Raw genomic sequence first — 13673 nt, 5'->3', positions numbered from 1 at the left:
TTTTATAGGGCTGCTTTTGAAACGATAAATTTGTTTTCGACCAGTCTCATAGGGTCACGATCTTGTACAAAAATCACTATATCATATCGCAGAATTTAAATCAAAATTACAAAATATTATATTAGAATGTAATTACTCCTCCTTGCGCTAATGAATTCTAGCATCATATTTTTTGCACAGTTACATAACTCGAGGCTTATCTAAAACGTGTCAGCGAAGTTCTGCGTGTCGTCGGTGGTTCATTCGACACGCATCCGGGTCAAAAAGCTTGGGATGTTCTGCTTTTAAAGGGGAGCTTAGAATGCATCGAAGTTTGTTAACGAGTATAGCTACGCAGACTGAACTATAAAGACGAGGCGGTGTTGTACATCGCAAAACTTTACGAAGAAACCGACCACGCTTTTAGTCATTCTTCTCTGAAATTCTCGTTAAAAAGTTTCCCCCGTGCTGAGGTGGTTAGCTGATATTCCAATTTCGTTCCGTGCATACAGCTTCCTTTTTTCTCCCCTCGTTCGAGATGATCCACGTAAGAGCGTGATTTACAGGAATCCGTGTATATACACGTGTACGATCAACTTTTTGATATGGACCCTCTTCGAGAATGGACTCCAGAACCTTACTCGCAAATGTATGATACGATAAAGTAACTGAAGATGAAACGATAAAAATAAACATAAACTTTCAAGTTATACGATCAAAATTGCTCCAAACATTTTCTCCCCTTCCGGTACTTCGCTGTCGATAAAGTTTTCGGCTTTAAGCTTAGAAATAGCTACATAGTTCGACTACAAAAGCTACAAAATTTTGATCGAAATTCATATTGTCTCGCAGCACCGATATCGAATGCTGCATTTTGGGAATATATGTGCGTGGATCTATTATTAGGCATAGACAGAGAGATTGAAAGCACTAAAGCGGCCTGTTGTCGATACACGTTCGACGTTACCTCGTTAACGGGAGATAGCCATTGTTCCGTTGCATTAAACGTCTACCTAACTGCATAGCAATCGATCTTTCTTTCGTTTCGGACTACACGATATTCGACAATTTGACACGAAAGTGAGAAACCGAAGGACACGTGTAGCCTAGCGTAAACATAAAAAGAAAGCGTAAAGAAAATTGTGGCAGTAAAATATCAGGCGTGTTGATTTCATCAGGGAAGAAATGGTGTAGTGAATTGGGCTCATAGGGCACTACACAATCCTGTTTGCAATATGATCAACGATAGCACACAGATTATACGAGTGACGTACAAGCTTTTAGATAGATTCAGTTATTCTGGTTCGGCTTATCAAAAGCATACTTCAACGCGAAAATGATTGTAACGTCTGTTTGTTTAATCTTACTTGATGGCGTAGGCAAAACCGACGGTTATAACCTCCATTGTTATGAATTTTTATCAAATCCATTACCATTTTTTTGATGATATTAATGCAAAAATAAGCTTACTTACGTTACTGTTGTGTTATTTCGTTTCTGCAACCACTTCTCCACGATATTGGAACAGAAGCCATCTGGGTAATCGTAATTGTGTCACGTTTTGTACACGCGGCGATTTGATCATGACTTGAACGGTCGCGATAGGTTAAGTCGGTTTGTTGCGAAAGTACCAAAATTCATACTCGCGAAATTGAGACACGAACCAAATTTCTCAAGTCGATATCAATGCCATCTGCTATATCGACGTGTCCGCGGACTTCCGCCCATGTCGCGAGCGGTGTGGGCAGCGTATGCGCGGGGCATGCGCAGCTCCGTGCGAGCAACATCGCCTGACGCCAGTCTGTCCGAGGATCAAGTAACGGAAAGATCGGCTCCTCTGGTCCAGCGGGGTTCGCGTCCGCGTCTCGCGTCCTTTTCCTTCTAATGCATGATCCTCGCGATCTATCTGTGGATTGGATCGCGTTACGCGGCCACCACGTGACGAAGGAATCACCACATGACTCCAGGAAGTGTGAAGTGCGTGAAGAGAGTGTTCTCGGTCCAGTGTCGTCGCGTGTGTCATTCCGAGGCAAATTCCGACCGAATCGAAGGGACTGCGTGCGTTCGTACGATTTACATTATCTATCGTTGCTCGTTAAAAACAAGGGACGCGATCTGTTACCACTAAATACTTGCGAACTGCCTCTGAACTGGTCCAGTACGGCGTAAGAGGGACGTGAACCAGGTGATCGCAGGGGTGAACAGTGCACGTAGACGCAAGTTGTCTGACCGAGGCAGTCCGTTGGTTAGGACGCAATGGAACGACACGTAGTTTGACAGTGATTCGGTGTGAAGTTTTCGACAACCGTTAGTGATCGATCGAAGTTCGTGTCTTTGGATGGTGGTTCACTGAAGCTGCTCGGATTATGAAATGTCCATATTAGATAGTGATCATCTAGAACAATAACGTTTTATTCTATACCAAGTTGTTGCCAAATGCTTTTTGCACAATTCCGTGAAAGACAAATATATACGAGAAACAGAGAGGGGATGTCCGCGTAAAAGCGGAAGAAGAAAATTTGAGAAGCTTCAGTCCGTCCAAAGGAAGGGAAAGAGAAAGGGAACAGAGAAGAGCAGTAAAACGGTGGACGTAATTCGACGGCATCCGGTGCCTTGCTTCCTCTATTCGCTCTAGCGAGCTAGGTCATAAGAATGAAGCGAACCGGTAAACATCGGAGCCGTGGCTTTCTCTTGGGCATCATTAGGGCGAGCGCTTTTTATTTGTACCGCCATATCAAGCATGCTATCAAGAACGAGATCGTCTTTTTGTAACTTTCACGATATTTTTAAAATGATCTGGGCCATTGCTCTGAAACGACGAACTACCCTTCTCGAAGTTTAATCCAGTTGTGTTGTCGTGTCGACGCAATTAGGACACCATTTTAGAGATACCATCGAAAAATCGTGTCAGGCATAACAGACGAAAAAAAAAAGTGTGCTGCGCGAACTCGCCGTATTTACTTTTCATAACGCTGACTCGGGGATGTCTTTGGCCGTGTGTTGACTGCTCGTGAAAGGTCGTCAGCAGGTTTTCTCAGAAGGATAGACAAACAACGTTGAACGTGAAAAGAGACTCGGTTTGAATTGACAAACTCGTTCATCTTTCAGCGATAATAACATCTAACGGATCTCTGAAAGCCTAAGAATGAGATGAATGTACTTCGAGGAGCAATTAAACGTCGTAAAGAATAAACGAACCCTTTGGGTTGTACGTTTCGAACATTGTGGAATTCGTTTCGACGCCGATCGCCTACTGATGCATCCTGGACGCGCACCTGGTCCTCGTGGCGACGAGGTGGGCACGATCGCGCGCGTTCCAGCCTCTGGGGGCGGGTAGAAGTTCTAGGGGGAAATGAAATCGTTGGTCGAGCTCGAGTGATCGCGAAAGGGAGCAGGCGTGGAGACGGGGTTTCAAGGGCGCGAACGAAGATGACGTCGTCGATCCTGGCGCTGCTCGGCCTAATCCTGGCGACCGCCAGCGCCGAGCTCAGCTCGAGGATCGTCAGGACAAAGTATGGGGAACTATCGGGCGTTATCGTGACCCTCGATCGGCACCTCGAGGGCGTCGAGGTGTACCGTGGCGTTCCGTACGCGTCGCCGCCGATCGGCTCGTTGCGTTTTATGCCCCCTGTCAGCAGTGCGCTTTGGCACGGCGTTAAGGTGGCCGATAAATTCGGGCCTGTTTGTCCGCAAAGGTTGCCCGAGCTTACCGACAAAATGCCGAAAGGTAGAGTCGAGTACTTGAGGAGGCTGCTGCCCTACCTAAAGAACCAGAGCGAGGATTGCCTGTACCTAAACATTTACGCACCGGTTCAAGGTAAGATGCACGATTCTTTCAAATCACTTTGAATATCGGTACCAGATCTGTTATTAATACTTTCGTGACCATTCATGTACTTTTATATTTACGGTTTGTTATAATTCAGGAGAAGTTATTGCATTTATTTTCTGCGTTACTATTTTACATTAAGTCGTATAATACGAAAGAACATATTTTGAGCATACCTCAGCTTGTATATTAGTTAAGCATAGATTAATTTTCTTACACTTTCTTTGAGATATCGAAGATACGTCATTTAGTATATTATCTATATGTGATTCAATTTTTAGAGAGTCTATCATTATCGAAGTAGATACATTCATCTTCAAAATATTCGAGATTTTCAACACGTAATTCCTATAGTAAGCCACTGTGAAAATGACTTTTTGATTAATTACAGAAAAAATTACAAACTCGTTGAAAAACTAGTATATTGTGTAAAACGTAACTCTTTTTTAGCCGTTTTCAAATAAAAGTCGGCGTCCGAAATACAGTCTATGTACATATTATAATATGAAATTACCGTTATGTCCATTTCGGTATTGTTCATTATAAAGCATATTATAAAGTATATGCAACCAACAAATTTTTTCCTAAGAAAATATGACTTTTGAGTCTCGGCATGCTCTACTTTCGAGGTATATTGTCGCGCTACAAATATCTTAAGCACAGCCAAATATGTAGCGCTATGAAAGAGTTAGCTTGTATCAAAGATATTTCTTTGAAGAAAATATTTTGCTTGGTTTATCATCCTTCGGATCTTTTACTATCCAAAATTTTGAATTCTGCGATAAGTCACCGATATCACTATCGATACAGAGGTACGCAGTTTCGCGATTTTCTCGTCAATCTAATCGAGGCATCTTTTATTGGTTCACAATGGATCAAAGTATCCTTCTTTCGAGTATTCATGTCCGCTTCTGGTTAGGGTTTACAGACCTCTTTGTGCCGCGCAGATATATGTTTTTACTACTTCATCGAGACACGCACGGAACTCCGAATAAAATGAATGGAAATAGAATGAATGTATGGTTCATATATTTACCTTTCGCGGAAATTCATTTGAGAACAGTTCCCTGGTTCCTTTTTTACGAGTGATTTCGGACGGTCGCTCGAGCATCCAACGGTATAATTTACTACCAGAATAATTCGCTTTGAACATTTTGTTCGGAATATTTGAAATTCTGGCTGTGTGTGTAGATCGTTATTATGGAAAAATCGGGGACTAGTCTAGGCATGTTCAGATTTGCGCATCCCTTTTCTCCCATTTTTCGCGTTTTCATTTCTAACGGCACGGCTCTTTGTGCTCGACGACTGCGACGGGACCTTTTCGAACGGCAGAAATATGCGCCGATTCTTCAACAGCCTTTCATCGATGCCCTGTCGTTGTCAAAGGATTTTCATGCGTCTGGGTGAGTGACATGGATTAATTTCGATACAGAAAAGACAGGACAGGATAAAAAGAGAAACACGAAAAGCGGGAAAAATTTCTTTGCCTTCGCGAGGATATTAGTGTTCGATTAGGAAATGAATATGCGTTTGTTTTATGCACGTAAACGAATATCATTGCGATGTACTATTATATCAGAGGTAATCGATCAGTCACTCCTACCTTTAACTTTTTCATTTGGTTCTACGATGCTTATTCGGGGAAAAATGTAACCGGAAATAAATCTCGAAGCGACAGAGACAAAGAATAAATTAATACTGGAATAGAATTGAGTCTCCGATATTTCTGATAAACTTTTTAAGCTTCTAGGAGTTTGAATTTTTACTAGTTAATCGATAAATAAAACGGTAAAAGTAACAGGTTACACGTCAATCAAATGTCTGAAACTTCATTTATAACCTCTGGAATATTAAAATGCCGTGCCAACTTTTCGATTATTCGCATTTAAAAGTATTTCATTAAAATAACGCAACGATACGTTATTAGAAAAGGATCGGTCGAATAATCCGCGAGCAAATCTTCTGTTTCTAATTCAGCTCCCGTGGTGTTCATGGGGAAAACGTTGTCAACGAGAGCTGGCCGTGTACGTTCCAGGGGTTCTGCTCCAACTCGGTTGAATATAATAGTAGTATTTCAGAATAATAACCCTGCAGCGAGCCATTGTCCGGTCAGTGCAAACAAAGAATCCATGAAAACGACCATTAATTTGCCGATTTGAATGGGAAGTGTTATTTTACAGCCGGGTGTTCGCTTCTCATAAATCGTTTTGCAACCGTGGAATTCACCTGATCACCCTACCTCTCCTCCATCATTGCAATTCATCCCCTTATCTTGCTCGTACTCGAAACCCTCATGCCACTGATTTTTTGTATTTCACCAATAACTCGATTGTTGATACACAGAATTGTTACAGAATTATTACGCGTACAGTATCAGTTTTCATCTCAATACGTAACTAACACAATTTTCTATAGCTTCAAAATTCAATAACGCAAGTTTCTTTTCAATCTTCGGTACAGCTCGTGTCCTCTGTTAATTTTAATTTATCTCATAGCCTGTATACGAAGTTCTTAATTAAAAGGAACTTAGAACAAGCTACGTATATCGACTATTATAAAATCCAGTAGGTATTCCCAGTTTTATTCCCAGCATCCATCCATCTATTCTTCGCCTCGGTACTTTCTGTAAATCGCTAGCTAAGCGTCTCCGAACTCGTTGAAAAACAAATGTAGGAGTGCATTTGCATCTTCGTTGAAATGGTGGACCGACAATCTCACCGGTTAGTCGATTCACGAGGGCGCGCGCGCGCCAATGCGCAAACGCTGGTCCGTCGAGGTTACGCCATGCCGAAACTATTCTGTTCAATTCCGCTCCTACCCGCTTATTTTTACCGTTCACGATACTTACACGTAATCCTCGGTACGATACGTGTTTGCAGATCGCTTCAACTGGCCGAAAACGCGCTGGTCCGGTGTGTATCTATGTATATATACACACGTGGAAGCCAACACGTTCCGGGCATTTGTTTCGTAGGATTCGCCAGGCGGTTTCTATCTTCCACGGCGTTTCTCCCAGCTTCGCTTATCGCTTACCGGCTACTGGAGTGAAAAACGACGCGAACCTTTCACAGCGAAGTGCCTTTGCCATCCTGACGTTGGATCCCTTACCAGGGAAACAGCGCCGTTTACTTTTCACTATGAACAAGACTGGCCACCGGAAATTTCAGGGATCCGTTGGCTCTTTTTCTTTGATTCCGAGAAGCCTCAGAGATTCGGTAATCGATATAGTCGGCGAGGCAGAATGCAATTTTCCAACGAGAGATACGTAATTGCGTGTGAAACTGTTGGAAGAAATTTTGACTAGGGTGTCCGAGTATACACGGTCCTATACTACTTAAAAATATACGGCCACATTTATACGTTATCAGAGCTATAATTTTTATTTGTATAATTTTGTTTACTAGCTCAGAGTTTGTGTACTACGCTTCATTATCTCCTATAACATGTTTTATAAAATTTAATGCAATTTCTAAGTATTATTCAATCGAAATACTTAAAGTTTTCCTTCGGTATGACTCAATCTTGCGACAACCGATAACCGCGACAAGGTTAATTCCGTTGTTAATTAAAATCTCTTCTTGTGACGAAAGGCTGCTCGATCAATTTTTAATCTTATGTAAATTGATTCTGTTATGAAAACAGAAAGGGATATAGGGTTGACTAACCTAATGTCCATCATGTTCGCGGTAGAGGGAAGGGAAAGGCAACAGGATGTTGCGCGATAGTCCAGATAGTACGATTAATATACAAGCAGAATTAATTAGCATGGCACGCGAGATACGAGGAAAGGGAGAAAGAGAGAGCGCACGTAAAGCGGAGGGAGAATCGTCGAGTTTTTCTTTGGAAGGCGGCTTTAATGCAAGCCCCTTTAATCCGCCTCCACGTTGCGGCTCGCAACACATCCAAAGGGGAAGGTTGCGCTCGCGTATTCACGTAATTTCTTGATCGAGGAAGAGAAATTGTATTTAAATGGACCATGCAAATCTGTGGCAAGTCCGTGGCGTTGCCGCATTACGTACACCGTAGAATCTTGTTATGCTAATTCACAGCAACGTTTCACGTTTCCTTCTGGCGCTCGCCGGGGAAACGATTGCTCGATTCTTGCTAAGGATTTTACGGCTGTTCAATCGATTCTTTGGTCATGTATAGTAAAAAATTGTATAAATTCGTCGAAATACAGAATAATTTGGTGTATTGGCATTTTAATATAGAAAGGACTCTTTAAGTTAGTAAGAAAGATTTAATTGAATACTGTGTAATTGAGTATATATATATATATAATTTTTGGCATCGTCAAGTAGACTGGTCGATCATAATTCATACGATATCCTTTGGTTAGAAAGAACTGAGAGTCTCGGTAATCGAATGATAAAATTGGTCGATATGCGGATTTTATGGGTGCGATGATCGAGGTGCATGACGGCTGATGAGTGTAAAGATGAAGGCGTGGTCAACCTCGTAAACGGTCTTACAAGCCACAACTAATTATGAAATTTAATTAAAGCGCTAACTCTTGTACGCGTGCGGCTTTTGAAGGTACACGAACCAACGCTACTATTTAGCAGAGCACTAATTCAGCCTTCATTTATCTGCCAGTGTAGGAAATTAGAGGGACAAAGAGAGAAACGACACTAACAGAGGCAGACGACGTCTTACCACTTTGTGCTCTAACCGCGTAGCATCGTTGAGCTTTGCATTTTTTGGCACGTTACACGCCGGTTGCACGCCACGCGTTGTGCTGACCTAAGAAAAATAGGTCCACTTCAGCCTGCATCGCGTAAATGCTTGGCAGGCTGGAAAGGTTAGGATCTAGCAAACGCGTGGCTGTCTTTATGAAAAAATATTTCTAGAATGTAATTTCAACGTAAACTGCATTATCCAAAAAGCAGTAATTGAGGTCTTACTCCTTGATTCCTTAGGAATTGTAAGCGCCAAGCTTGTCTCTCTGTATATTTTGATATGCTGTACGTAGTATATTGTGGTATTTATGGTAGCCAATGGAACGATTTATGGCATCTGTTTTACGACTAAAAAGCTTTGTGAAAATATTATCTGTCATATCCTTTTCTTCTTGCTCATCCTGAAGATGTGATAGCACGTTTCCGGTGTTCGTCTCACGGTCAGAAATAGAGAGGAAACGTAACGGTATTTTAGGGATCACGATCGGATGGAATTCAGGGAATAACATCGAAGCAAGAGAGGCAAAGAAAACATGTGCCTCCGCGAGTCGAAGTTGTGGTAGGACTTTTCAATTTCGACGGGGGGAACTCGTTCCAAAGGAATAACGTTGCTCCTTTTGACGTTGCTGGGCAAAGTGTTGGGGCTAGGCGGGAATCCTGTTGCGCGTTGCTATATATCGGATCATCCGGATAATAGATTTGCCGAGGGTAAACTCCGCAGAATTTTTGTCTCTTGTTTTCGCCAATGTGGCTGGAAAATTTAAAGAAAGCAGCCAACCGTAGTGCTTCTTATCAGGGTGCCGGAATTTCGGCAATGAAAATTAATATTTCAGTTGAAGTTTGTACGTTACTACGATTGAAAAAGGAGAAATATTGTGTAAGTTGAGGCTAACATTTTAAAAGGATCAGGATGAGTTATGAGTATTTTCATCATGAATGAATTTATCTTACAAAACTTGCTCGATAACGTCTAAATAAATAAAACAGAGATTAATGCGACGAAGCGATACAATATTAAAATGCCGGGCGCTGTAAATAGAATTGGATCGATGCTGGTCAGACACAGTTAACGAATGTGCATGGTACGCGGAGAAAACTTCACTTGCAAAATATGAAACGTCCTAAAGTTTCGTTATATTCGCGGAATAATTTCTCATATTTCCCCTGTCGAGTACAAATACGAAAGAAAAATAGTAGGAAAATGTAGAAGATAAACTTTTCTTATGTTAGCAAATGTTAACGTGAGATTAACATTTATTTTCGCATTTTAATCATGAATGTCAAACGCTTTTAACTCGGTTTTAAATGACAAACACAAGAGAGCTCTTGATGGATGATCGATGACCAGTCTTCTAGATTATGAAATAGTGGAGAACATTCACCGTTCATCGCAGTATCATAAATTTCATTCGACCTGTGCAGCATTTTTTGGAAGCTCACGTGCTTCCTCGTACGCAGATCAAAAGGATACAGGAAAAGCATCAAACCCGATAACGATGTCCGCAATTCGAACAATACAGTGGCAACCGTAAATCGATCGCGTCGAAGGAATAGCCGCGCGAATACGTGACCTCTGAAACAATTGAAAAACATGCATTAAACATGCCAGCATGATGATTTATGGATGCCAATGCAGCGAACGTTTCGCCCTCCACCCACATTTCGTTTCTTGTCAGCGTTATATCTCACCTGAACGTGAAATAGCGAAAGATTCCCGTTTATACGTTCCTTGGAAGCATCATCCTTTATTTAATCCTCAAAGCCTGGCGATCAATATCCTATTATACCGTCAATAATTTCACCAATTATCAAAAAAAGACTTAAAACGTCCGGTGATAGAATTGCTTATTTGTAATTTCTCGTTCTGATATCAAAAGCAGTTCTCGTTAATATTGTGTAACGAAACTTGAGATTGCAAGAGACGCTGTTAAAGAGGTTGGGTCGCGTTTACTGCAAAAGCCGGAATAGTTATCGAACAAGTTGCAACATTTCCCGACAATGGGCGGAAAATTCAGGAAGTTATTATCGTCTGCAGCAGAGAGTCTTCCTAGGTACGTTGCCTAATTCTCGACCACCCATTATGATATTAACCGGTGACGTTCCGCGATAAACTCTCGCCTTGATTTCTTGTATTACTGGCATTGTGATTTAGCAATATATTTTGTAAACCCGAGCTATGGGAGTGCAAAACTACGGTGAAAAACATGATGGATAAGAAAAGACATTATGTCGGTACAATAAATGATTTTTTAGAAACATGAAGTATACAAGAAAATGTCAATTATAGAGTTACAGGCATGTGAATCTAAGGAATAATTGAAAGGCATTGTAAATCGTGTGAATTCCAGTCGAGATGCTTCTCTTACCGAGCAAGACTCTCCATGGGCCAATCATCCAACGAGGCTTGATGGAGCTGTCAGCTGCAGAATTGGAGGTGAATAGTCTGTAATGGATTTCACTAGGAGAACCGGTCGTAGCTGAAAGCGTGAAAAGAGTATCGGACAGATAAATATTTAAATTGGTCGAACACCTAACTGCGCGAACCGGCAAATGGCAGGAACAGCTAGCCTACTTTTCAAATGCTCACGATTCGTTTATTTAAGGAAATTGTTTAAAGGGTGTGCGATGCAAAACCGAAAATCGATAGTTTCCAGAGTGCTTCTTTCTATTATAATTTATTAAGGTGCAGAAATAATCTGATTATATGTATAAAATGCAGGCGAGAAGCATTCTCTTTCCAAAAGAATTCGATCGACCATTAATCACAATCAACGCAAAAAACCCGAGGAATAATGCGCCCGAAGGTTTCAACCTCGTAAATCCGCGAGAGAAAAGAGTGGACGTGTCGCTGCTAGACAAACTTCTTTAGCTAGCGATATTCGGTTTGACACGGAATTATCGACAGATTAAGGTATTCCGAGATGTCGACGTTGTTGTCTTTCCACCGCCAAAGTGCTTTAGAAGTCAGCTTATACGTCAAACCTCTGAACTTATCTTTCTAAAGAATATACGGTTTCGTGGCACGAACTATTAAGCTCGATTAGCCTTTCCTCTCGCGTTCTACATTTTTTATATATTTCAGAGGGAATCGTGTTTTACGAGGTATTCGTCTTGCTGAACTTGCGAATCCTCGGCAAAATTTTACGGATCTAATTAACAGATTATTTTTTCCTTCGTTTTTATACTTTCTGGGTTACTATAATAAATCAGTGATATTAATATACCTTGGAAAACTTGATCGCGATAAATGAAACGTGTATACACGTATTAAAAGAGCCAAACTATGAGAGTATACTTATCGCGTCGACAACATGAAACGGTACGCATACTAAAGGGATTACGCGACCTACAAGAGTCTGATATTGCAGAAGGACCGGCTTACGTGAAAGTGGCGGCTTGATCATGACGAAGAAGTTGTTGTCGTTTCTGGGGCACGTTACACGAGCTAACTGGAAAATAATAAGCGCAACTTGAGCGTCGCCAGAAATTGATCGTAAGCAGCGTGGAGGTGCATGATGATTTATCACTACCGAAAGATTAACGGGTTGACGCAAGGATTGCTCACGTTACTCCACTCGAAAACTGATTTATCGATGGTTTGAAGGTGAATCACGTATTTCTATGCGTTTGCTGCGTAGCTAAAACTGGTACGAGTGTTCGATCAAAATTTTCACTCGAGCTACGTTTCTTTCTCTTTGTTCTTGTTCTTGTTGTTTCTTGTAAGGAAAAGAATGAAATGTGTTATCTGTGCAACTATATGTGTCACCACCATTTCTCTTTGCTTTCTTCAACCACATTTACTATATTCTACATAGAGGTTTCCTCAAATAAACGACGCTCCAAAAGTCTCTTTCCTGAGAATTAATATCAGATCGAAATTTATAGCTGGCTGGCATTCTTGGCCCAAGAACTATACATTCTAAAGTTCTTGCGGAATCGTTCAGTTTCCCGTCCTCCGTTACTAATAGCAGTTAATTTCCGCGACTTAACCGCCACTAATCCAGCTTGCGAAGTTTTGGTGCTTCTTCGAGAAAGGAACAAAATATCTATTCGTGATTTTCCACACGTAACAATAGTTAAATATATTCTTGAACAACATAATTGATTCAGCAAGCCACAACAATTATTCAAGTTGAAGAACTTAAATGTCAAACTTACCGTATCGGAATCTGTTATAATATAACCGATCGTATAATAGCCTTGAAAGTTCAGGCTTCGTCGAGCTGTCACACGTAACAACATTTTTAAATAGGATAAAGGCTAAACACGCGACCAACGATGCCAGCTTATTGATTTTATAACGGTCGCAACAGTCGATGAATGGTTATTGCTTGCGTGTAAGAGACGCGATACGTCGTCACGAGTCGTTCCGTTATCGAAATAGAAATCTTCAAATAATTGCATTCTAAATATCTCAAATTATATAAATTTGAGAAAGAAAAAATTTTTAAAATATAACCACGATATAGAACGACCTTCTGTCCTTGCATTATATTGAGGTTGACTGATAGAGGAACGAGTGGATGTATTTGTAATAGAAAAATATATTGAAATAAGTATAAGTACAGGTGTACTGTATGCTGATCCAGATCCTCGCTCTTTCAGTGTTACAGTACAATAGGAAGAATGATAGGGAGCATGTTCATATATTTATAACAAAGAACATTACCAAAAAGTTAACCTTGGTGTGTAGCTCTAACTGAAGGCTACAAGAAACAGCAATAGAAATTTAGTTATAGCTCTTTTGTTTCTAGATCTTGTAATCCAAAACAAAAATTATATTCAAGGGCAGAATAATATAGATCTCTCCTTATTTTGGATTCTTTTCACTAAATTTTATTCTCTTCGTAACAGCGGTCTCCAGGTCACGGATATACAAAAGAAAAGGTGTAAAGTTTTTCTTGATGTAATTACTTCAACACATTATAATATACACAGATATACACAGATTAAGCTACTTTGCTTTTTCAAAGCGTGTACCATTTTCCTTCGTTGACTTTAATCTCTTCGTCGTTCTTCGTTAACGAAGCGTCCTTTACAACGTATCGCAGCACGTAACAGCGCGCGCGTCGCCTTCGACGAGTTTTATGATTACACGAAGCTCATCGCGATATCTGCACGCCTCGGGCGCGCAATCTCCTTGCTAGGAGCTCTTCTTCAGAGCAACCACTCGACGATTTATTACG

The 13673-nt window shown here is 40.9% G+C and overlaps 1 protein-coding gene across 1 annotated transcript in view; it reads left to right on the top strand.

Annotated features, from left to right (window-relative positions):
* Positions 1-1770: 1770 nt before the first annotated feature.
* Nlg3 (Neuroligin 3) overlaps positions 1771-13673 on the top strand; it is a 220803-nt gene continuing 208900 nt past the window's right edge. Inside the window, exon 1 of the mRNA XM_072002921.1 lies at positions 1771-3796. Coding sequence (XP_071859022.1) covers positions 3409-3796 — 388 coding nt within the window. The 5' untranslated portion in view covers positions 1771-3408. The remainder of the gene's footprint in view (positions 3797-13673) is intronic.

Source organism: Bombus fervidus, chromosome 5, assembly GCF_041682495.2.
Source record: "Bombus fervidus isolate BK054 chromosome 5, iyBomFerv1, whole genome shotgun sequence".
Classification (NCBI taxonomy): Eukaryota; Metazoa; Arthropoda; class Insecta; order Hymenoptera; family Apidae; genus Bombus; species Bombus fervidus.
Note: the sequence above shows the minus strand (reverse complement) of the source record. Positions and strands in the feature narration are given on the sequence as shown.